At 40.9% G+C, this 27,074-nt stretch overlaps 1 protein-coding gene across 4 annotated transcripts in view; it reads right to left on the bottom strand.

Annotated features, from left to right (window-relative positions):
- The window catches only part of LOC140199629 (sodium-driven chloride bicarbonate exchanger-like), a 248,613-nt gene that overhangs the window by 5,375 nt on the left and 216,164 nt on the right, over positions 1-27,074 (bottom strand). For all 4 annotated transcript variants that reach the window (XM_072262026.1, XM_072262027.1, XM_072262024.1 and 1 more), the window contains 7 exons: positions 25,072-25,233; positions 21,270-21,521; positions 19,034-19,102; positions 11,427-11,600; positions 8,775-8,897; positions 5,383-5,450; positions 3,414-3,530 (listed from right to left, as the gene is read on the bottom strand). In XM_072262026.1, coding sequence (XP_072118127.1) covers positions 3,414-3,530; positions 5,383-5,450; positions 8,775-8,897; positions 11,427-11,600; positions 19,034-19,102; positions 21,270-21,521; positions 25,072-25,233 — 965 coding nt within the window. The remainder of the gene's footprint in view (positions 1-3,413; positions 3,531-5,382; positions 5,451-8,774; positions 8,898-11,426; positions 11,601-19,033; positions 19,103-21,269; positions 21,522-25,071; positions 25,234-27,074) is intronic.

Genomic DNA, 27,074 nt, shown 5'->3' with positions numbered 1-27,074 from the left:
CTCTAAACCAGGCAGCATACTGGTAACCTCCTCTGCACTCTCTCCAAAGCCTCAACATTCTTCCCATAGTGGGGCCAGATGGTTGACTAGAACTGTGTGCAGTACTCCAGATATTTTTTCTGAATGCTACTTGGCATGATGTTTTATTTTGCTTATCATTTGAACTTCCAACCAGACTGATACTATAGATTTTAAACAAAAAAGTGACACGCTTTAAAACAGCAAGACTCAGTATTTTCTGTTACTTCTTATTTTTTTTTTAAACTTCCCACTCTATCAAACTTCAATGTACACTAATTTGGAAACTAGCCAGAAGAATGGTAAGATTAGGAACTGTAGGTTGATGAGAAACTAGATTTGCAATTGCTATTACCAAATGAGTATTAGTTCTTCATGTAAACATTGAACAGAAAGAGTCTCAACATGGGGCAGCCTAGCAAGTTAGTGTGAGGATACCACTTCCATGCTGGAGTGATAGAGAATTCTATTCATCCATTTCTTGTGCATCAGCAGCAACCTATTGAGCATAATGGGAGTTTAGGGTTATCTGAAAGTGAAAAGTACTAGGGCCATAAGATATAGGAGCAGAATTAGGCCATCTAGCCCATCGGGTCTGCTCCACAATTTCATCATGGCTGATCCATTTCTCTCTCAGCCCTAATCTCCTCGTATCCCTTCATGCCCTGGCTAATCAAGAATCCATCAAACTCTCTCTGGAATATATCGAATGTTCTGGCCTCCACAGCCACCTGTGACAACGAATTCCACAGATTCGCCACTCCCTGCCTAAAGAAATTCCTCATCTCCCTTCTAAATGGATGTCCCTCTATTCTGAGGTTCTGTCCTCTAGTCTTAGCCTCCATAGGAAACATCCTCCCCACATTCACTCTATTGAGGTTTTTCAACATTCGATAGGTTTCAATGAAATCCCCTCTCATTCTGAATTCCAGTGCATAGAGGCCCGGAGTCATCAAATGCTCCTCATACGATAAGCCTTTCAATCCTAAAATCATATTCCTTTGAACCCTCTCCAATGTCAGCACATCCTTACTTAGATAAGGGGCCCAAAACTGCTCACAATACTCCAAGTGAGGCCTCACCAGTGCCTCATAAAGCCTCAACATTACATCCTTGCTAAGGCTATGGATGTAATAAGTGGAGAAGAATAGAAAGAGTTATAGGTGTATCCGTCTGTGTTGTACATCAAAGAGGCTATAGAATGGAGTGTAGGCAGAATCTGTCTCGAGTCTACTTGACTGTTCTTTCATGACAGCAAAGTTGTGCAGCATGCCAGTTATTTCAATAAACCCTGGCACTTGCTCAGCTATAAAAGGGCTCAAATGAAACCAAGCATTATAATTGTTTCAAGATACCAAGGCTCAACAGTTGTCAGACTTATTATTGCTACAGGGCTCTCCTTTTGTACCCAGAGCGCACCTGGGCATGGTGATGCCACAATTTTCTGAGAATTGTAAAAGAAATTTGTCGTTATTGCTTGTTCCACAAATCTCCTTAATATCTTTTTTCCCATATAAAATACGAAAGCATAACAGAGCCCAAACGTGAACAGCCTTTCCAGTGGCCCTCTTTCTAAGTTCTGGCATGGTAGTGCAGTGGTTAGCACAATGTGTTACAGTATCAGCGTCTCGGGTTCATTTCCCACTGCTGTCTGTAAGGTGTTTGTACATTCTCCCCATCACCACAGGGGGTTTCCTCCGGGTGCTCCAGTTTCCTCCCACAGGTCATGGTAAATTGTCCCATGATAAAGGCTAAGATTAATTTGGGGGATTGGCAGGTGGCACAGCTCAAATGGGTGATTGGGCCTACTCCACGCAGTATCTAGATAGATAGTTCTAGGTAGATCCAGAGATAGATGAATGGATTCATTTTGTCTGGGCTAAGCTGGAAACAGGAAGATATTTCCTTTGGCTAGACGATCTACAAGAGGTTGCAGTTTCAGGTGCCAGGGTAGGAGATTTTTGGACTGAGGTGAAAAGAAATTTCTTTACTTAGAGCGAATTCATGAGCCCAGAGTTGTAGATGCTGTGAGTAAATATATTGAAGTATAAGAAAGAAGTACAAAAGGCCTCCATGGGTAAGGGAGAGAGCAAGAATATGACTTTGAGATTGATGATCACCTATGAACAGATTTGAACGGCAGAGTAGACTTAAAGGGCATAACACTTCTCCTTATGTCCAGGTGGCCATTCAGCCCATCAAGTCTATACAATGTCTCAGAGCATTTCCATTCCCCTACTAATAATCAGTCAAATCAGCAACCCCCCCCCCCCACCCACCTCTCAGATTTCACTAGTAACCTACACACTGGAGACAATTTAGTATGTGTACCAATTAAAACATCATTGGGACTTGGGGTAAAAACTGGAGCACTACACACAGCAGGGGAAAAGTGTGCATCAAAATCAGAATCAATTCCAGATCTCTGGTGCTGATGCAGTAGTTCTCCCAGCTGTGACACCCACTCCTATCTACCAGAATGACCCACTCTACCCATTTTCTATATTTCACTGTGATTTAGTCTTTATTAGGCCACGAGCCAATGTAAGTTAGGTTTGTAACAGCTGGTTGTGAGGGTGGAGAAAATTAGCTTTGAATTGTTGGATCAGCTACTTATTCAACAGCCTGCTAAGTTTTCAGTGAAGGTAAGTAAACAGATTTAGAAGAACTTCAGGAACACCCTTGACAGATTTTACAGTTTATCAGATGAGATTTGAATCTTTTCCATTGTTCCACAAACCCATCTTCTGCTGTAATTTCAGTTTGAATCTACTTTCAGTATGGAATTAAGTGCTTTGTCAGTTGCTTACATCCCCATTTCAGATCCTGTTAAATAAGACCATAAGACATAGGAGCAGATTTGGGCCATTTGGCCCAAGTCTGTTCCACCATTTCATCATGGCTGATCCATTTCTCAGTTTGCCCCATTCTCCTGCCTTCTCCCCCATAAACTATCAATCTCTGCCTTAAATATACCCAGAGACCTAGCCTCCACGGCTGCCTGTTGCAACAAATCCCACAGATTCACCATCCTCTGGCTAAAGAGATTCCACCTCATCTCTGTTCTAAATGAATGTCACTCTATTTTGAGGCTGTGCCCTCTGGTCCAATTTTCCCCCACCAAAGGAAACATCTACTTCTCTGATAACTAACTCAAAGACAACCTTGAAAATGTAGAATTAGGCACACCTTTTAAGAAGTAAATGACCTTTTATTTTCCTATAAAAGTGAGCTGCTAATTATATGGACAGTAAGCATATGATTATCAAAATGTGTTACCATCCTTCTCATTATCCAAAACACCAAAATACTCATATACTCAGTATCTATTGACTAAAATAGTGTTATTCTTCAACTATTTCAGCTTATTACGGAAGTAACTGTAAATAAAGTACCTTTTTGATTCAAAGAACGTATTCTTATTTTTTGCATTTTCAGTGTTCATGGGGAGGGCTTTCCATACAGAGGTTTTGGCCATTTCATCAGATATGTTAATTTCAGAAGGATCATTCCTTTTAAAAAAAGAGTTAAACTTTGAAAAATCATTCTACTAAAAATGGATATTTTTTCTGAAATAATTCTTAACAGCTGACATCTAATGTTTAAAATATTTTAAATATTCTTGTACTTATTGTAAAAGGAACAATAAACATTTACAGAATAAAACAAAAATTTAAAAGAATTCATACTCTAGTAGAAATGACAGATTAATTTTACCACATTTCAAATCAGTTCGTTCATAGCCTTTACCCAAGGTGACCAAACATATTACCCTTTTTCAGGACTGCTAATTTCACACCAAGGAGTTAAACCTAAGGTGTGGCAATAAAAAGATAAAGAAATGAGGTATAATGGGACAATTTCAGCTCTCTGATCTCAGTTTCACCTGTGAGGGGATCCTGGAGTGCCCTATTTATTAACTGTTTGAAGAGAGAGAGAGAGTTATTTACCACCGATATGTTGTTTTTGGAGAGAGAGAGAGAGAGAGAGAGAGACAGAGAGAGAGAGAGAGACAGAGACACACACACACACACACACACGAAGATTAATGGTTGGACTGTCACTTTAAGGCATTGGAAGTAACTTCGGATTTCTACTGAGTTGGGTTTGGAGACAGCACCGAGCAGCTTGAAAGTTGCTATGATGACCAACAGGACATTATTGATGTTACTTCCAAGGACTTGTTGCCTGCTTGCATTCCTTTACAGACAAAGGAAGGAGGGATTATTTGAATGACAGTTGATGCTCAGTATCGTGAGATAAATGGGAGGTCAGATGATACAGATCTCAGACACATGACCTGGACACTGAATGAGCATTGTTGTGCCCGCAGAGAAAGTGGGTTTTGGAGGATTGATCAGGCAGATCGATCCAAATTGCAATTCCAGTGAAGGAGAAGGGGTTGACTGGTGGGGAGTTGTCTATGTGTCCACCCTTGCCGGGGTGATAGCTCCACCACAGGGAAACTGGTCCCCCTGGTTAAAGTCACAGTCGGTGACTTGTGAAGGATTTCGGAGGACGATGAGAAGATCGACGGAAACAGCTCACCTGAACACTCAACTCTCTCTCTCTCTCTCTCTCCATCGCTATTCAACTACATACCACGAACTGAACTGAACTTTACTCAACGTCGTAAGACTATCTTTTTACCGCTAGACTTAAAGAAGCTCGGTTTTTCATATATCTATTTCCACACTTACTGATTTACTTATATATATATATATATATATATATATATATATATAATATAATCATTGCTAACCTGTTTGATTTATTTACATTGATATTTACTGTATTGCATAGTTATTAATAAATATTAGCAGTTTATAGCAATACTAGACTCCAAAGTGGTTTCTATTTCTGCTGGTTTCTTTAACCCCGTCACAGGGTACGTGACACACCGATGCAAGGGAGGTCACTGAAAGGCATTAGAAGTTGGTGCTTAAACTTATGTCTGGCTATCTTTGGGACCAGAGGGGATTGAAGTATTCAAGAAGAGAATAAAGGATGACTATGGAGGGCATCTAGAGAACTGGAATAACCTTCAAATACTATTTTTGAAAAACATTATTAATCTGAGGCTGGCACCACTGTCTGTGCAATCATGCCCACTCTAGGTGTGCCACTAGGTCTAAAATGGGCTATAGAATTGTGTGCGCTGCCTCCCTCCTTCCCAGTACCCCTTCCACCCATTAAACCCGTGTATGGAGACCAAAACAACCATAGTACTGTGTACACATAGTTGCTTTTTCAGTTCCCAGAGGGACAGCAGATAGTCTTCCCAAGTCACAAAAATAACAATAAATATTTCCTTATAATTAAGCTGCATGGTACCTCAAAGAAAGCCTGTAACATAAATACTACCTGTAAGCTCCTTCCAATGGTAAATGAATTGTTCCTTCCTCTGCTAATGTTAGCATTATTTGTTCTTCCTTTGGAATTAAGAAATTTTCTATTAATAAATGATTATTCACTTAAACAAATAAATTGTATACAAGCCTGACGGCATGGCTATTATTTTCTTCCCTCTTTTTAGCCCAAAATTAGTTATTGTGCTTTTCTTGAGCAGTAAAGTTGATCTTGGATGAAACTAGCCATCTTGCTGGGATTTACTACCTTAAATAGGGGACAAAAAAAAACTGGGCAACAGCACTGTTGGGAAAATGAACCCTTAGGCAGCACCACAAACAAGGTGACGTTGACACCTATAGGTCTCCATCCTCAAAGAGCAGGTGTGTTGTACTCATAAATAGCAAAACAATAGCAAAGTAAGCCCTTACCTGCCTTGTTCAGAAGTTGCTGGCTGGCTCCCATTCAGATTCTTCAATCCGAATGGGCAGCCCTACAGCCTCTAAGGTACAACTTGCTTGAGGCAGATGTCTGCCCAGTGGGATCCTAGGAAAATCACACAGGAGGTGTTATGATGTCACTCCCAGCTTATTAATACACTAGTTAAAGTTAATTGCGCCAACCCGAGGCAAGTAGACAATTCCCTCAGTAGGAATTCTTCAAAACTATTCAAATAGAGCAGAGATGTGGTCATAAAGTTTCTACCACACTGCTCCTTGTAAGCATCCCATATGCTAGTTCAAGTAACCAACACAGGAAAATCAGTCCCTATATCCACAATGTACTAACTAGGTAAAGTTTTTAGTATATACAAGAAAGAAACCATAATTCTGTAAGATAAGATAGTTTAGTCTTACATATTTAAGACTAACTACGCACAATGTTCATATTAGGTTAAGATGGTCTACATGCATACACACAAACCAGTACGTAACTTCATTTCCCTCTGAGTCTACTACCTATTTAAAATATAATTGGTATTCTCTTTCAACTCAAGATAATTTGTTCAGTGAAGTATCGAATTTCTTTGAGAGGTCAAGATCCTGGATCTCCCTCAATGCCACCATTTAGTCTACAGCAGTTAAAGGTCCGCCATCCCTTCTGAAGGGCAAATATGAATGGACTATATATAACATTCTTGCTGTGGATATTCACTTGACAAAAACAAACAAAATAAGGTACTTCAAGAATGCACTAAGCCAATAAATCTTCATTTATCTTTGGGTTTTCATACCCCTTAGGCAGCCTAAAGCTTTTTCAAAGAATATGTATTATTTAACACAATGTAATATTGCTGTCAAAACCACAAACAACTACTGATCATCAGGCAATTTATATTTCTGATACTGGGTGAGAGACAACTAAGCCCGGATACCAGGTGAATTATTTTGCTCCATTTTGAACATGACAATGGGATTTTGCAAATTCAGGCCCTCCCTCCCCAGGTTATGAACAACCAACTTATGGACACCCTAAATGAGATCCTTAAATTTATTAAATTCAAAAGTCTGACATATACAGTGTATGTATTTGTTCCCATGAATCGCAGAATTAGTTTTCTGCCTTTCTACTTTTAGTGATTGTTCTTTCTTAATTGGTCAAACGAGAACCAGACTTGAGGGTAATAACCCGCTTAAATGTAATCGCCCTGCAGTAATCATCAAACCTGGCTCAAGAACTAGCCCTTTGGTTCGTACTGTCTGCACCAAACATGATGCCAAATTAAATTAAATCTTTTTTGCCTGTCCAGGATACAGATCCCTCCAGTCCTTGCATATTCATATGTACTGTACATACAACAACCTCGTTAACACCAGTATTGAGTGTTCTTCCACTACTACCCGAGCAACTTAGTTCAAGCAACTACCATTCTCCGTGTAAAAACAAAACTTTTCCCCTTCTCACCTAAATGCATGTTCTCTGGTATTTGACATTTCTGCCCTGGGAAAGAGATTCTGATTATCTACCCTATCTATACCTCTCATAATTTTATAAACTTCTATCAGGTCTTCCTTCCGCCTCTGATCTTCCAGAGAAAACAACACAATTCTTTTCAACCTTTCCTTATTGTTCATACTCTCCAATGCAGGCAGCATCCCGGTAAACCTCTTCTGCACCATTTCCAAAGACCTCACATCCTTTTTATAATGGGTGATCTGTATTGCACACCATACCCCAAGATTTCTCTACTTTTATATTCAATGCCCTAATTAATAAAAGCAAACATACCATATGACTTCTTCCCCACACTACCTGTTTGTGTGGCCGCCTTCAGTGAGCTATGGACCAGGATCCCGAGATCCCTCTATATAAGGGTTCTCACCCTGGGGTCCACCACAGGTCCCTCGGTTAACAGTAGGAGTTCAGGCATAAAGACAGGTTCAGAACCCCTGCGCTATGTAAATGCTTTTAAGAATCCAGCTATGAACTGTATACCTTCTCCTTAAATTTGATCTCTGAAACAGTTGTCTTCAGAGCACAGGCTGCCAGTTTCATCACAGGAAGCAACTTAAGTGACGTGCTCTGGAAACTGATAGCCAATCGCTTGTATTGATATTCAATAAAAACAATGTAACATTCACTACAGTCGTCTCAAAGCCATGGAAACCAGCCAAAGAGTTTGGGATGTCCTAATTCTGTATCACTTTAATTGTGAAAAATACTCTGCAAATTGGCACTTACCAGCATCACTCAGTACTATACTGTGAAGGTATGGCTACCTTATCAAGTAATTGCATATTTTCAGTATATGGACAAAATTGAGTGAGTAGGCACCCATAAAGACAAAATCAGCTGTAACCCAAGGATGCCTGTCAAGCTGAAAGGGCAGGCATTTGGATAGTCCCATTAAAATGTAGTTCCACCATTGGCACACTTCCTTTCCGGGTGATCCAGTCCCTGAGAAATTAGATCAATGTGGCTGCTGTTGGGAGGATGAATCCTAATCTATATTTGGTGGTGCTGCCAATTTCAACTGATGCCCTTTGTGATTACACTATTTCTTCCCAAGAGGACCACTGAAGACAAGGACCTGCTTTGAATATGGCAATTTTGAGGAACCATTCAATACTATGGTTTGTCAGGCATTCCTTGATTATGCTGGTTCTGTTAAAGATATATAATAATATTCATTTGCCAGGTTTAATTAGGTTATATCACAATAAATCTATTGGGCTTTGAGGAAGTCCACTGACATATGTAACTCTACCAGTAGAAAATGAATAATAGTCTTACCTAATTGCCAGACAAATTTGAGAAACCAACAGCCAAAATAAAAATTTAAAATAAAATATACCAAAACATAAACCACGGTACATTTCCAGCTGGTTCAGATTCTGCCCGAATGTCCTTGTATGGTGTCAAACCCAATCCACAAATTAGGCATCGGTGATATATATGTTTCTTACTTCCTTTTCTTCATCTTCTAACTTTTTCTTTTTACTCTCAGGCATCAAGTCATCCAGCCAGCTCAGCTCTCGCTTAGTGAAAATGAAATCCATCAGCTTTCGGATAAACACAAGTGCCAAAACCTGCAAAGTATGCAAACTTCAGTCATCGAGAGAGCTGAAAAAATATGGTGAATTGGGAAAAAACTTCAATTTTTGAATTTTTAAAAAATTTTATATGTTTCCTATGTACATTCCCAAATAAATAGTCAGGATTCGCAGCCCCCCGGTGAAAAATGATATCGTATCCATTAAAAAGGGGCCGTGGACAATTCTGATTTGATGGAGATGGATGTGAAAGCACAAAGGAACATCTGGAAACATTTCTGAAACGCTCGTTCGCTGCTGTCGTTACTGCGCTGTCGGGAATCTTTTGGAGGAAAGGCCTCAAAATCCCCGGCTTTGCCTGCTGTTGGCGACCGAGATTGAGGTCGAATCATTTGGATAGAGATGGCACTCAGTACTCGATGTCGGAGAGCAGATCAGAGCTCGAAGTTTTCGGATGACTCGGAGTCGGACTGTGGTCGGGTATGGCAGGGAGATTTTTTCTTCCTTCTCCCGGCTGCGAGAGATGTGGGACATTTGAGAGACTTTGAACTTTTACTGTGCCATGAATAAAGTTATGGTATTGTTGCACTGTTGTAACTATATGTTATAATTATATGGTTTTGTTAGTTTTTTTCAGTCTTGGTCTGTTCTGTGTTTTGTGATATCACACCGGAGGAAATATTGTATCACTTCTTAATGCATGCATTACTAAATGACAATAAAAGAGGACTGTGTGTCTTCATAATCTAAATAATCTAAAAAAGATTGTTAGGTAGTTTTACTTGTAAGTAGGACCAGTATCATAAGGCACAAAAACGGGCCCTTCAGCCATTACCCACGTCAGTACTTTTGCCTAGTTTACATTTTCCTGGGTTATGACCTTTAAAGCCTTGCTTATTTAAGTGTTATCTAAATGTTTTCCAGATGGAAATCATACCTGATTCTATCACCTCCTCTGTTAGCATTCTCCCAATAGTAACCATACTGTGATTAAAAAAAAACATTCACCCCTCAAGTTCCCTTTAAAGCTCATTCCTCTCACTTTGAACTCACATCTTTTAACTCTCATTTTTTAATACTCATACAATAGCCAATTGATTTTGCTTATCTACCCTATCTCTGCCTCCCATTCTGGTCCACCTGTTGGTCACCCTTCAGAGTGAACAAGCACAGCCTATCCAGTGTCTCCCTAGAACTGAAGTCACCCAGTCCAAGCAATATCCTGGTGAATATTGTTTCCACTCTCTCCAACACAATCACATTCATCCTATCGTGTAGCACCCAAAACACTACACAGCACTCCCAAGTATGGCCTAACCAGTGTTATGTGAAGTCGCAACATAATGTTTTAGGACTTATATTTAATGTCATGACTCATGAAGACACGAAATGCCATATGCCTTCTACATCACTATTGACCTACGTTGCCAGTTTCAGCAAACGATAGATTTGGACCCCTAGATCTCTGTTCATCAACATCTAAGTGCCAACCATTTACTGTGCATGTCCTAGCACTATATTATTTCCCATCATGCATCAGCTCATGCCTGTCAAGTTTAAATTTCATTTGCCAATGCACTGCTCAGCTTTCCATCTGATCTGCCGGAGCTTTGGACAATTTATTTATTGAGATACAGCATGGAATAGACCCTTCTGTCTCTTTGAGCCGTATTGCCCACCAATCCCCAAATTTAATCCTGACTTAATCATGGGACAACTTACAAAGATCAGTTAACCTACCGATTGGTTTACCTTTGGACTGTGGGAAGGATATGGGAGCACCCGGAAGAAACCCAAGCAGTCGCAGGGAGACTCCTTACAGTCAGTGGCGGGAAGTGAACCTGAGTCACCTGTGCTATAAAGTGTTGTGCTCACCACTATGCTACCATGCCAGCCCACAGCATTTCTCACTATCCACACCATCAATTTAGACATCCGTCTGCAAAACGTACTAATTACACAACCTAGGCTCGTATCCAAGTTGTTCGTCCATATCTCAAACAACAAAGGTCTCAATACTGATTTCTACAACTTGTCATAGGCTTCCAATCAGGAAATTGGAATCGAGCCAATTTTGGATTCAATTAGCTAGCTCATCTTGGGCCCTAAGGGCCATGACTTTCTGCACCACCTGACTATGCTTCCCTCTCTACATCAATCTCATTTACCACGTCTTCAAAAATAACTCTATCAAATCAGTGAGACAAGATTTATCCTGCACAAAGCTATGTTGACGATCCGTGATCAGTCCCCAACTTTTCAAACGTATACAAGTCCTGTCCCTTAGAATATTCTTCAGTAATTTCCCTGATATTGATATAAAGCTTATCAGCCTGTAGTTACCAACTTTACTCCTGCTGCCCTGAAATAAAAGAACATTAGCTATTCTCCAGTCTCCTGGTAACCACTCTGTGACTAAAAATGATGAAAAAATGGATATACAGAAAACTTGAATCTTAACTTTAAGCAGTATTGCCAAAATAATTTAATTAAGGAGATAATATTTGCAATTGATTTCATTTATAAAATAATTTAAGGGTTATCTTCATGATCATAGGTTCTTACCATCATAGGAAAAACAATGGCAGCCCGAGAAGCTTTTATTACCCAGAGAATGATCAAGCAAGAAGCCTGGATCACAGTAAAGAGATGTACTTTCCGTAGGGGCACGTGACGAAGGTAGATAAAATCTGGTTGGTGTTTTGTAGGCATCCCGAAGAGCTTCAACCGATCAAATAGCTGTACAAAAAAAATTGTATGAAAAATTTGACTGTAATACTCAAAAGTCACCACACCTGTTTTATTCATCTACAGTGTCAATTATATACAATCAATTCCAGTCAATTGAAACGCATCGGGACAAGTAAATTTTGGCTCAATTAAAATGTCTGGCCCAATTAGCTGAATTTCATGGAAATAGTTAAAAAGGTTAAAAAAATGGCAAACTATAGTTTAACTGAGTAACAATTTGTGTATTTAAATGAAATACAGAACAGATCAGAACACCACCAATAACTCTACAGTATTGTAAGCCTGTGTATTAGTTTCTAATAGTTATCAATGGAGAAACTGATCTGCTGTGTTCATATGATTGACTGTAAGTGAACAAGATCAATGCATACACAAAGTGCAGATAATGGACTGCTTTCATACAATGCTTCAGATGATTTCATCCCCCAAAGCTTCATTTTCATTGTAGCATTCAAGATGATTGTTGAACCCTTCAAATTCTTCATAATTTCTAACTTGTTGATCGAGTCGAATCGTTTCTTTTTCACTCCCAGCCGTTTCCGGCACATCCAAGCCTGAATGCTTGAAACTGCTGTGAGTAAAACAGTTCTGGATTGTCTTACTGCTTATTTCTCACCAACTATCAGTGACAAACATCACTGTTTGTTGATCACAAAGGCATGCAACAGACATTATTTAAAAACTGATTGCTCTAAGCACGGTGTACTGTCTTGACAGCCACGCAAGTGCATCTGACTGACACTGGCTAGAAACCATTCGGCAACAGTCTCTTGCCCCAAAGTGGCATAGTGTCCCCAAAAAGGAAGGGAATCCTGGCTATTTTCTCAATTTAGTTTTTGTTCTTCAGGAGTTGTCCCAAATAAGTGTCTCAATTAAACGGAATTCACTGTATTATAATTACACTGCCAAATACATATATCTACATTTAGAAATGACCTAAAGCACATAGAAAATAAAATACATAGATCAACTCACATTCACATGAACAAAAGTATTGTATAGCCTGTAGCCCAAACATATAATCCTAAACACTTAGAATAATAGGGTGGATAAATCACCAAGGCCTGAGAAGGTGTTCCCTCAGACCCTGTGGGAGGCAAGTGCAGAATTTGCCGGGGCCCTAACAGAGATATTTATATCATCTCTAGTGACAGGAAGATCAGAGGATAGCTAATGCTCCGCTGTTTAAGAAAGATTCTAAAAATAAACCAGGGAATTATAGGCCGGACAGCCTAACATCAGTAGTGGGAAAGTTATAAGGGACGAGATGCATGAGTATTTGAATAGACATGGATTGATTATGGAGAGTCAGATGCATGCCTTCGAAGAAATAGACTGATATCAATAGAGCATGATACAAGTCAGTCACAAGCAAGATGAACCTGTACTTTTGGCAGTATTTTGAAGAACAATGGCAGATGGCAGCTGTAAATTGAATGGCCATTGCACTTGCCAAAGAACGTGGGTTCTGAAATTGTTTCGGAATATTCCCACTTTGTCCACAGAAGTTCACATTTTGTCTCTTGCCCTTGTGATAGCAGTTGATTTCAATGGGACTGAATTGCGGTAGAACAGCACAAAGCTCAGCCATTACCACACATGGAGAGAAAATTCTGCCACATGTACTTTTATCGAAATATCATAGTGATAAACACCATCAGAACCTTCATGCCTTCCTCTACAGATGTGTAGTGGAGAGTATGTTAACTGACTGCATCTCAAGCTTGGTATGGAAACACCAATGCTCTTGAACAGAAAATTCTACAAAATGTAGTGTTTATGGCCCAGTCCATCACGGGTAAAGCCTCCCAATCATTGAGCACATCCACACGAAATGCTGTTGCAGGAAAGCAGCATCCATCATCAGAGACCTCTACCAGCCAGGACATGCTCTCTTCTTGCTGCTGCCATCAGGAAGAAGGTTCAGGACCCTCAGGACTCACACCACCAGGGTCAGCAACAGTTACTACCCCTCAAGCAACAGTTACTACCCCTCAAGCATCACTCTTGAACCACAGGAATAGCGTCACTTGCTCCATTACTGAAATGTTCCCACAATCAATGGACTCACTTTCAAGGACTCTTCATCTCATATTCTCGATATTTATTGCTTATCTATTTAGTATTATTGTTTCTTCTTTTTGTATTTGCACAGTTTGTTGTCTTCTGCACTCTGGTCAAAACGTCCAAATTGGGCGGTCTTTTATTGATCCTGTTATAGCAATTAATCTGTAGATTTATTGAGTATGCCCGCAGGAAAAGGAATCTCAGGGTTCTACATGGTGACAAATATGTACTTTGATAATAAATTTACTTTGAACTTTTGAACTTCAATAATTATTAATGGAATGCCATAAGGGATCAATAGTCAGCTCCCCAATTGATTAAGTTAATACTGGGTAATGATCCAATGAACTTCCTGGCCCCTAAGCTGATGATGGCAATACGAAGTTATATCAAATAGCTGTGACAGTTCACACTAGGGTAGAATGCACTTCTGCTTATATGGACATGTTCATGTACGGGACCTGTGTTTAGCTTAAGAACGAAATGCACTGGAAACCAAAATAGCTCCATAAATTCTTGCAATAATTTAATTATAGAGTACAACATTCTTCCAATGATTTGGCTGTTTTCCAAAAGGGAAATTAATTAAATTTCTGAATTAGGTTAACAAGATGAGTCACCTTCTAAATGCAGCTGTGCACTGCTCATTGTCGAGTTTGACAGATTTGCCACAACAGAAGTGGTAGGAAAGTTGAAGATAATAGATAAATGATATTAACTGACATAACAAGATTACAATAACTTTGAAGGCACTCATAATTTGTTACATTTCTAAAATAGGATAATTTACTTCTCAATGACATTTTCATACTGCAGAACATCCTCACATCCATCCTCCCATTCTGTTTGTAGTAATTGTTTTGGAATTATCACCCATTACTGTAAATCAACCAGCCAAATATATCCACTGAGTCATAAACAACAGGAATTCTGCAGATGCTGGAAATTCAAGCAACCCACATCAAAGTTGCTGGTGAACGCAGCAGGCCAGGCAGCATCTCTAGGAAGAGGTACAGTCGACGTTTCAGGCTGAGACCCTTCGTCAGGACTAACTGAAGGAAGAGTGAGTAAGAGATTTGAAAGTGGGAGGGGGAGGGGGAGATCCAAAATGATAGGAGAAGACCGGAGGGGGAGGGATGGAGCCAAGAGCTGGATAGGTGATAGGCAAAAGGGATACGAGAGGATCATGGGACAGGAGGTCCGGGAAGAAAGACAAGGTGGGGGGAGGGGTCCCAGAGGATGGGCAAGGGGTATATTCAGAACTACACAGGGAGAAAAAGGAGAGTGACAGAAAGAATGTGTGTATAAAAATAAGTAACAGATGGGGTACGAGGGGGAGGTGGGGCATAGCGGAAGTTAGAGAAGTCGATGTTCATGCCATCAGGTTGGAGGCTACCCAGACGGAATATAAGGTGTTGTTCCTCCAACCTGAGTGTGGCTTCATCTTTACAGTAGAGGAGGCCGTGGATAGACATGTCAGAATGGGAATGGGATGTGGAATTAAAATGTGTGGCCACTGGGAGATCCTGCTTTCTCTGGCGGACAGAGCGTAGGTGTTCAGCAAAGCGGTCTCCCAGTCTGCGTTGGGTCTCGCCAATATATAAAAGGCCACATCAGGAGCACTGGACGCAGTATATCACCCCAGCCGACTCACAGGTGAAGCGTCGCCTCACCTGGAAGGACTGTTTGGGGCCCTGAATGGTGGTAAGGGAGGAGGTGTAAGGGCATGTGTAGCACTTGTTCCGCTTACACGGATAAGTGCCAGGAGGGAGATCAGTGGGGAGGGATGGTGGGGACGAATGGACAAGGGAGATCTAGAAAGGTGTAGCTATGGGCAGCCGTATGGGTCCTAGCTATGCCTGCCTTTTTGTTGGCTTTGTGGAACTATCTATGTTCCGTGCCTATTCTGGTATCTGTCCCCCACTTTTCCTTCGCTACATCGACGACTGCATTGGCGCTGCTTCCTGCACGCATGCAGAGCTCGTTGACTTTATTAACTTTGCCTCCAACTTTCACCCTGCCCTCAAGTTCACCTGGTCCATTTCCGACACCTCCCTCCCCTTTCTAGATCTTTCTGTCTCTGTCTCTGTAGACAGCTTATCCACTGATGTCTACTATAAGCCTATTGACTCTCACAGCTATCTGGACTATTCCTCTTCTCACCCTGTCTCTTGCAAAAATACCATCCCCTTTTTGCAATTCCTCCGTCTCCGCCGCATCTGCTCTCAGGATGAGGCTTTTCATCCTAGGACGAGGGAGATGTCTTCCTTTTTTAAAGAAAGGGGCTTCCCTTCCTCCACTATCAACTCTACTCTTAAACGCCCATTTCACGTACATCTGCTCTCACTCCATCCTCCCGCCACCCCACTAGGAATAGGGTTCCCCTGGTCCTCACCTACCACCCCACCAGCCTCCAGGTCCAACATATTATTCTTCGTAACTTCCGCCACCTCCAACGGGATCCCACCACTAAGCACATCTTTCCCTCCCCCCCTCCCTGCATTCTGCAGGGATCACTCCCTATGCAACTTCCTTGTCCATTCGTCCCCCCCATCCCTCCCCACTGATCTCCCTCCTGGCACTTATCCGTGTAAGCGGAACAAGTGCTACACATGCCCTTACACCTCCTCCCTTACCACCATTCAGGGCCCCAAACAATCCTTCCAGGTGAGGCAACACTTCACCTGTGAGTCGGCTGGGGTGATATACTGCGTCCGGTGCTCCCGATGTGGCCTTTTATATATTGGCGAGACCCGACGCAGACTGGGAGACCACTTTGCTGAACACCTACGCTCTGTCCGCCAGAGAAAGCAGGATCTCCCAGTGGCCACACATTTTGGTTCCACATCCCATTCCCATTCTGACATGTCTATCCACGGCCTCCTCTACTGTAAAGATGAAGCCACACTCAGGTTGGAGGAACAACACCTTATATTCCGTCTGGGTAGCCTCCAACCTGATGGCATGAACATCGACTTCTCTAACTTCCGCTATGCCCCACCTCCCCCTCGTACCCCATCTGTTACTTATTTTTATGCACACATTGTTTCTCTCACTCTCCTTTTTCTCCCTCTGTCCCTCTGAATATACCTCTTGCCCATCCTCTGGGTTCCCCCCCCCCCCGTCTTTCTTCCCGGACCTCCTGTCCCATGATCCTCTCGTATCCCTTTTGCCTATCACCTGTCCAGCTCTTGGCTCCATCCCTCCCCCTCCTGTCTTCTCCTATCATTTTGGATCTCCCCCTCCCCCTCCAACTTTCAAATCCCTTACTCACTCTTACTTCAGTTAGTTCTGACGAAGGGTCTCGGCCTGAAACGTCGACTGCACCTCTGCCTAGAGATGCTGCTTGGCCTGCTGTGTTCACCAGCAACTTTTATGTGTGTCCACTGAGTCATGATGGCTTACCACATAATGAGAGAAACAAAGTTTTCTCAGATTTCTGTCCTGACATGAAAATATTGTGACCGGCATCACAATAGTTCAGCATTAATGAACTGACCCTCTTGCAAATGATAAAAGTCAGGAAATCAGACCACAAGACATAGAAGCAGGATTGGGCCATTTGGCCCATCGAGTCTGCTCCACAATTTCATCATGGCTGATCCATTTTTCCCCTCAGCCCCAACATCCTGCCTTCCCCCCCCATTATCAAATTGGCTTTTGAGTAATAATTTCCTCTTGTATCTCTGTAAATTCAACCACTGATGGAATGGAACCTCTCTCCCTCCCCTCTCCCACCTAGAGGGATATGTCGTGTCATGCACTGCTTGGCACCTTGGTAAAGATCACTGGAACCATCCTAGTAGAAAACACAAAGAAATGCAAGGCAGTGTTTGTAATACTGTTGAGGACCATCTTCTGCTATTAGTGAGCTAAAAGTCTTTAACTAGATTCAGAGGCTGACATATTCCCTAAATAACTTCTGATGCACGCCAAGGGGTAGTCGTTAGGCACATAGATATTTAAGCCATTGTCTTGGAGTCTATGTCCTAATGAATGGATATAGATCAATATTTACAAAGGTTTTTCAATTCATGACCTAAATCTAGGCCTTGAAATGTCATAGAGTCAGCGGGATAGAGCATAGGAACAGGCCCTTCCCCTCATAGATTATTTGATAACTTTTCAAAAACAATATTAAGCACATTTCCAACACCATTTCACTTTCAATACACTGCAGGTAGATTCTTAAGCCTGCGTCTCTTCCTCATTCTTATCCTCCTTGTGGAATAGATATCTATCCCTGATGAAAATCCATGGCCATGGGTAAATTAAACTGGCAAACACGAGGAAATCTGCAGGTGCTGGAAATTCATGCAACACACACAAAATGCTGGTGGAACGCAGCAGGCCAGGCAGCATCTATAGGAAGAGGTACAGTCGACATTTCAGGCCGAGCGTCCTGAAGAAGGGTCTTGGCTCGAAACGTCGACTGTACCTCTTCCTATATATGCTGCCTGGCCCGCTGAGTTCACCAGCATTTTGTGTGTGTTGGTAAATTAAACTGGCAGGTTTGACTAACACTAACCAAACAGACAGGTATTCTGAATTTCCAAAGGACTAAACTAGTGAAGTAAAAGCAATCTTTACAACCACCACACAAAGACTTTGGTTCACTAAAAGCACCCCTCCCACACCCTTAAAATAACCAAGGTTTACAATCCATTCTTCCCATGAAGGTGAATAGATAATAACAAACCACTAAATTAAAACTGGCAATCACAATGTGAAAAAATATAGTTAGAAAGGAAAATGCAAAAAAAATCAGACTATCAATGACATTCACTCCAATGGAGAAGGTATTTTCCACATCCAATCTGAGCCAGATTCTGATCTCGTGCTGATTGTTGAGCAGGATTTTATTTCCAAGAGGGTAACTATTCAGAACCAACATATCATTCATTCATTTATTCATTCATTATGTGCCGTGTTGTATGACATGGGTGATCATGGTCTTCCTATGACCATGATTATTCTTGACAAATTTTTCAACTTAAGTGGTTTGCCAATGCCTTTTTCTAGGCAGTGTCTTTACAAGGTGGGTGACCCCAGCCATTATCAATACTCCTCAGAGATTATCTGCCTGGTGTCAGTGATCACATAACCAGGACTTGTGATATACACCAGCTGTTCATACGACCACCCATCACCTGCTCCCATGGTTTCACGTGACCCTGATCGGGAGGCTGAAACCTTGCCCAACCAAGGGTGATCTGCGGCTAGTGGAGGGAAGGAGCACCTCACACCTCTTTTGGTAGAGATGTATCTCCACCCCGCCACTCACAATGTATCATTACAAGAACAACATTTTGTTTAAGTGATAGATACACAGTCACAAAACATAGAATCTCTACCTGAATTCCTCTAAGAGAAGACGCACCCATATAAAGGAATACTCCGTACAATACTGGCATTGGAATGAACTAGAACAAAGACAAAATATGTTTTGTTATAATATTGGTCCACAAAATTTTATGCTAATAATTTGGACCTTCGTTATCAAATATTAATATACATTAGTTACTTGCAGTAGTTTTGTTATTCCTGGTCCTTGCCTAAAGACCCCTGTTTACATTCAGAAGTCCAGGCTCTTTTTTTGATGATGAAAGCTATTTTTTAAAATGTGAAATTAAACTCAGCAGAGAGAACCATCTTAAAATGACAGAAAATCACTCAATCAGAGAAGATCGTGCTATTGGGATGGCAAGCCAATATCTTATCTCCATTCATCGAAGCTGTTAAGACTGAAGTACTATACAGAACAGAAATACTAACATGGAACCAAGGCTCATTTCTGTATACGTTAATTTGATAATAATTTATTTGATTAAACTGAAGAACCTTAATATCCTGAGAACTAGGTAATGTAATTCAAGTGATTAACCGAATTGCTGAACAATTTCTGTAATTATTCTGAATGAATATTACTTTCTGATTAGAAATATGGATGGGGTTCACAGAAACACAAACTTGGAAAACTTCTTCACAAGACTGGTTTAAATAATGTAGACAAGCAGACATCCCACCTCTCCCAGAAGTTCCGTGAGTCTCCTGCATATTGACAGTGGCTCCCTGATGCCCACAAATTATATACAATATCTCAGAAATCGATTTTTGAGATTTTTTGAGAGCGAGAGTGCGCGCGCGCCATGGCAGTGTTCCAAAAAAAGAAAATATAAAACGTACGTCACCTCAGACTACCCTAAAGTGTACCCCTGCCCAAATAGGGGTCAAAAATAATGACAATGTTGCTCGCTGCACTGTTTGTAACAGTGGCTTTTCTATTGCCCATGGTGGGTTAAGACTGTAAAAGACATGTTGAGGTGAGTTTAACAGGTGTCATCCGTTCATTAGCATAGTTAACATTATTTAAACTAGCTGGCAAGCTGCTAAGGAGCTACTCGATTACAGACATCCCACCTCTCCTGGAAGTTCCGGGAGTCTCCTGCAAATTGATGGTGCTACCTCCCTGAAATGAGTTTTTGCAGGGCGGGATGTCTGGACAAATATACGATTGAGTTTGAGTCCATAGAAACATAGAAAATAGGTGCAGGAGTAGGCCATTCGGTCCTTCGAGCCTGCACCGCCATTCAGTATGATCATGGCTGATCATCCAACTCAGAACCCCATACCAGCCTTCCCCCCATACCCCCGATCCCTTTAGCCACAAGGTCCTGTGTGGGACCTTGTCAAAAGCCTTTTGAAAATCCAAATATACCACATCCACTGGTTCTCCCCTATCCACTCTACTAGTTACATCCTCAAAAAATTCTATGAGATTCGTCAGACATGATTTTCCTTTCACAAATCCATGCTGACTTTGTCCGATGATTTCACCGCTTTCCAAATGTGCTGTTATCACATCTTTGATAACTGACTCCAGCAGTTTCCCCACCACCGACGTTAGGCTAACCGGTCTATAATTCCCCGGTTTCTCTCTCCCTCCTTTTTTAAAAAGTGGGGTTACATTAGCCACCCTCCAATCCTCAGGAACTAGTCCAGTTGAAAAAGGGATAATTCCATGATTTTAGCAATGGTAAAACACAATATATTTTGAGATTCATGTGTTAGGCTTCACTGATATTTGGTTACATAAAATCAGAAGAGTTAAAAATGATAGAACTTGAGAAAATAGGTGTAGGCTCCTCAGAAACTTGGCACTGCCAGTCAACACGATCATGGTCAATAATTCCGAGGTCTCATTTTAGCTTCTACTGCAGTTCATCACGACCCTCAATTGTCTGAACTTTCAAAAACAAACTCTTCTTTAGCTATGTTTGCAGTGTACTGTACACCCAGACTAAGTAGACAGAGTAAAACAAAAACTCTCTATTCCTAAATTTCTGTTCTGTTTTACCAAAGGGCAATTACACCTTTTGCTACCTTTTTTCATTCTTATTCTATAATTAACACCTTATTACTGGATTATTCAAATGGATTATTCCACATCAGATGCACAATAATGTGTTCATTTTTCGTTTGAACACATTCATTTGAAATGATTATAATCTAATAGACAGTTAATGGATTGCAAAGTATTTTTTTACATGCATTGAACTTCTGAGAGGAGTAGATGTACATTGACATTACCTGTAAAATAGAAGTCATGAAGACAGATGAGCCCATAAGAATAAAAATCATAAGGCCAGTCACTCGTTGTTCACGAATACCCAAGAATTTTGGCTGTTCACCAGGTGCTGAGCATTCAGATTCCAACTTCAGACTGTTGACGTGGGATATAGAAAGGACAGTAGCTGCTACGAACCATGGCAAACCCATTATAGAGCAAATTCCAAGCATGATAGACATAATAATTAAGTCCAAATGATATCCACATCCTTTCTGTAAAAGAATAAAAATATTCCAGATTGTATCAAATACTAATATATAAAAATGGAAAATATTCATTTACATTTCAGAAGTGAAATTTATATAGAGGTTTTTATACTCTACAGCTGTGTAAGTAACAATACCACCTTTACAAAACTGACAAAGTTGGTCAAATAGCAATGCAATAGGATAGTACGGACTAATTTATTCTGGAACTCTACACTTCTTAATGCCTCATAGCTTTATGAAGGAAACAAATTGAAACAAGATTACTTTAACCAATTTTAATTTGCTATTTTAATAGTGCTAACGTAATCAGAGAACATGGAAAGCAATTGAATTCTTACACAATTGCAATTGAAGATGCGTCAATATTTCATAAAATTGATCCTTAAATGAAAAATTCTACAAACCGAATATTAACAATATATCAATTTTGCATGCATTACATCAAATCTAATGGGAATATGTTGGAAATTTAATTTAGAACTTACCATATTTATCCATGATAGCGTAAATGTGGTGCATGGGGTGGCCATGGAGGGGTAGCGCCTCTGGTGAAGGGGCTTGTCATGTCCATTCTGGGGCAGCTCACTCACCTTTGGGCCCCACTGGACACTCAGCTCCCACTTGGGGCTCCAAATAACTGTTTGCATGTGATACCGGCCACACCCCAGTCCAATGCGTCAATAAGTGGGCTAACCCAGGTGATGATAGCTGGCAGGCTTCATACCCTTGTAACAAAGGGACATGCCTGTCTCAGCATGTGAATTTGAATTCAGCTCTAAAGGACTGGGCGGACGAGATCAAGTCGGACCCAGTGGTGTGGTTCTACAATGCTTCCTTGAGAGTGCAGTTCATGACAAGGCACAGAAGCCATGGTCAGCCACCACAACCAGGAATACACTCAAAACCTTCTATAGTTGTAGTGTGGAGAGCATTCTGACAGGCTGCATCACTGTCTGGTATGGAGGGGCTACTGTACAGGACCGAAAGAAGCTGCAGAAGGTTGTAAATCTAGTCAGCTCCATCTTGGGCACTAGTCTACAAAGTACCCAGGACATCTTTAGGGAGCAGTGTCTCAGAAAGGCAGCGTCCATTATTAAGGACCTCCAGCACCCAGGGCATGCCCTTTTCTCACTGTTATCATCAGGCAGGAGATACAGAAGCCTGAAGACACACACTCAGCGATTCGGGAACAGCTTCTTCCCCTCTGCCATCCAATTCCAAAATAGACTTTGAAGCTTTGGACACTACCTTACTTTTATTTTTATAAACAGTATTTCTGTTTTGTACAATTTTAATAATCTATTCAATATACATAATTGATTTACTTGTTTATTTTTTTTCTCTCTCTGCTAGATTATGTACTGCTTTGAATTGCTGCTGCTAAGTTAACGAATTTCACGTCACATGCCGGTGATAATAAACCTGATTCTGAGTTTGCGAAGACTACTTGTATGACTGGACCCGATCTTCTGAAGTCAAAGAGTGAAAATGCCTCAGAGCAACGGCTTTTCAGCTTTAAAAACTCTCCCTCACAAGTTTCATTGTCATCGTTGGATATGACAGACAACCAACACTGTGTAAATATAATAGTACTAACACACACACAAAGTGCTGGAGGAACTCAGCAGGCCAGGCAGCATCTACTGAAAAGAGGAAACAGTCAATGTTTTGACCCGAGACACGTCAGCAGTCCTGATGAAGGGCTTTGGCCCGAAACGTCGACTGTTTATTCTTTTCCATAGATGCTGCCTAGCCTGCTGAGTTCCTCCAGCATTTTGTGTGTATTATTTTGATTTCCAGCATCTGCAGATTTTCTCTTCTCTGTGTAAGTATAATAGTTCTGAACTGCATGTGCCTCTTTTCTTCCTCTTCTCTGCTTCTACCTATCAGCCACCTGCCTCTGTCTCCCAACTTCACCCCCCCCCCACCTTTCTGTCTCCAGCTGCCCATCATCCATCAAGAACTCTTGGTCCACCAATCACCCAGGTCCCTGTCTCACCCCTCCCCCCTTCTCTTTGTACTTGCCATCTTGGAGAGGGAAGATGTCAGCCCTGATACCGGATCACAACTTGAAATGCTGACAATTCCTTTCCCCCACAGACTTGTAAGTCTACCTGCCGATTTCCTTCAGTAGACTGTTTGGTGCTGCAAATTCCAACATCTGCAGTCTCTTGAGTCTGCACACCACCCTAACTTGCAGATATGTCACTGTTCCTTCTCTATGCCTATTTGCTGCCCGTTATGCCACTGGCATTTAGGGCAGCAGTGAAGGTCCATCTCTGTCTGCCTTTGGCCACCTTCTCTATTGTACCCCGAGTGTGGTTCAGGGTCCTTATTTCTGCCTCTGCAGGATGGCGCCAAGCTGTATTTGGTCTCCTGCATCTCCTTCGCCTTTCAAGGGTGAAATGAAGCACTGCCTTGATGATGGAGTCATCACTTGCCCAATCCATCTCCAACATTTCCTCATGATGACCGTGGTCTGTCCTCTTGATAACACTGAAGAACTAGGGCATGGCTGAAGATCTTTCTTGGCCAGAGGCTCATGGTGTGGATTGACAACAGCTTGGCAAGGTCGCTCCAGTGGACAAAGCACAGCTCTAGTACTGTTCATCCTTCTTTATAGCTGGGTCTCCCCAACAGTTTTGGAGAACATTCACCAAAAGAATTGCACCATCTTAAGAAAGTTTCTTACCATTACTTCCTCAAAATCACTGAGACAGGCAATCAATGGTTCAATGGTACACTCACCAATAATATCCAGATCCCCCAAAAATGCTAACTTCTGTTTTACTATTTGTTTTCCAAAGATTAATACATTTTAATAGGTTTTAATTATCTGGATAGCTTTAAATAGTTTTGAATGTCAGAGATTTATTCTAGCACCATTTTTCCATAAATAATATGCCCATTTCTAATTCTTTATGTTGTAGGTCGTCGTGCCACCACATGGAGACTCGATAGCAGATTGGGATAGCTTGGGGGACATAGTTTGACAGTTTCGTACTTACTACAAAGGTCACAGGCAAGCCTGGACAGGTTCCTACTGGCAACAAGTTCTCATTCATTGTGTAATTGTAAATTAGAATGAAAACTTCTAAGGGAAAATATGAATGCCCTGACGTACTTACTTGTGAAAAGTTATGCATGCTGGCTGCAGTGTTTCCTGATTCTGTTTTCAATAATGACAATGTGTTCGACTGTTCTAAGATCCAATTTACTTACCTTTAAAAGAGTTTGGTAAAATAGTGTTCTTTCAAAGAAGACAAAAACCCAGACGAAGTATACATGACTCTACCCAATTGGCTACATATTTTTTAAACTTTGCAGTAAACAGCAGGTAAAACTCCAATATGGTGACTGCACAGAAACATATTTCATATCAACTTGCAAATATCTATCACTAAAAAAATCACTGTCAAAATTCAAGACCCAACCAATACAGCCAACCATATTCCACACTAAAGAGAAACGCAACCTCAAGTGGATAAAATATTTTAAAGTAATAATTATTAATTGCACTTAACACTTGTTCAAGGATCAGCAGTGCACTCACCTTCAATTTATGCTCCTTCCTATTAATGATTACTGCAGTTATCTGCTGGTCCATGAAGACTAGTATGGTACAAAGCAATGCTGGAATAAAGGCTGCTATGATAGTCCACCATGGATTGGGACCCAAAGGATTAATCAACCATCCACGGTCATCTCTGGTTGGCTATAACAACGCAAAAAAATTAATCAAAATATGTACAGTGAAGAAAGTTCCTAACATCACGATTAAATCCTAATATTTTCTAATCTAACCCATTCTTTACACTAAATGCCTCAGCGAAACTGTTAAATCATTGCTTCAGCGTGACAACAGTACTATTGTCCATTATTTGAAGGAAAAAATATCAGCAGTTATTAATTGCAATAAAATATTACATTAGATTGCTATGTTTTAAAAATGCAAAGTAAATTTAAGTAAAATTTGCAAGTACATACAGTATAAATTTCATACATGCAATGTACAGCATAGACTACTCCCAAATGGTTAATTTTTATATTTATGCCTTACACATTATATATGGTAATGATAAATGTATTTCTCCAAAGGAGAAAATTATAATTTTGTTAAATGAAGGATTTTAGTGATGTAAAAAAATAAATGATTAGAAGTCAGATTTTCCTAGATGGAATTGACGCAAGAGATCTATAGAACCATAGAACATTAGAGCACAGAAACAGGCCTTTTGGCCCTTCTTGGCTGTGCCATACCATTTTTCTGCCTAGTCCCACTGACCTGCACCTGGACCATATCCCTCCAGACACCTCTCATACATGTACCTGTCCAAGTTTTTCTTAAATGTTAAAAGTGAGCCTGCATTTACCACTTCATCTGGCAGCTCATTCCACACTCCCACCACTCACTGTGTGAAGAAGCCCCCCCAGTGTTCCTTTTAAACTTTCCCCCCTTCACCCTTAACCCATGTCCTCTATTTTTTTTTCTCTCCTAGCCTCAGTGGAAAAAGCCTGCTTGCATTCACTCTATCTATACCCATCATAATTTTATATACCTCTATCAAATCTCCCCTCATTCTTCTACGCTCCAGGGAATAAAGTCCTAACCTATTCAACCTTTCTCTGTAACTCAGTTTCTCAAGTCCCGGCAACATCCTTGTAAACCTTCTCTGCACTCTTTCAACCTTATTAATATCCTTCCTGTAATTTGGTGACCAAAACTGCACACAATACTCCAAATTCGGCCTCATCAATGCCTTATACAACCTCACCATAACATTCCAACACTTATACTGAATACTTTGATTTATGAAGGCCAATGTAACAAAAGCTCTCTTTATGACCCTATCTACCTGTGACACCACTTTTAGGGAATTTTGTATCTGTATTCCCAGATCCCTCTGTTCTACTGCACTCCTCAGTGCCCTACCATTTATTTTGTATGTTCTATCTTGGTTTGTCCTTCCAAAATGCAATACCTCACACTTGTCTGTATTAAACTCCATCTGCCATTTTTCAGCCCATTTTTCCAGCTGGTCCAAATCCCTCTACAAGCTTTGAAAACCTTCCTCACTGTCCACTACATCTTCAATCTTTATATCATCAGCAAATTTGCTGATCCAATTTACCACATTATCATCCAGATCATTGATATAGATGACAAATAACAATGGACCCAGCACTCATCCCTGTGGCACACTACTAGTCACAGGCCCCCACTTAGAGAAGCAATCCTCCACTACCACTCTCTGGTTTCTTCCATTGAGAATCCAATATACTACCTCTCCATGTATACCTAGCGACTGGATCTTCCTAACTAACCTCCCATGCGGGACCTTGTCAAAGGCCTTACTGAAGTCCAAGTAGACAACATCCACTGCCTTCCCTTCATCCACTTTCCTGGTAACCTCCTCGAAAAACTCCAATAGACTGGTTAAACATGACCTACCATGCACAAAGCCATGTTGACTCTCCCTAATAAGTCCCTGTCTATCCAAATACTTGTAGATCCTATCTCTAAGTACTCCTTCCGATAATTTATCTACTGCTGAC

The sequence above is a fragment of the Mobula birostris genome, chromosome 6, assembly GCF_030028105.1.
Source record: "Mobula birostris isolate sMobBir1 chromosome 6, sMobBir1.hap1, whole genome shotgun sequence".
NCBI lineage: Eukaryota > Metazoa > Chordata > Chondrichthyes > Myliobatiformes > Myliobatidae > Mobula > Mobula birostris.
Note: the sequence above shows the minus strand (reverse complement) of the source record. Positions and strands in the feature narration are given on the sequence as shown.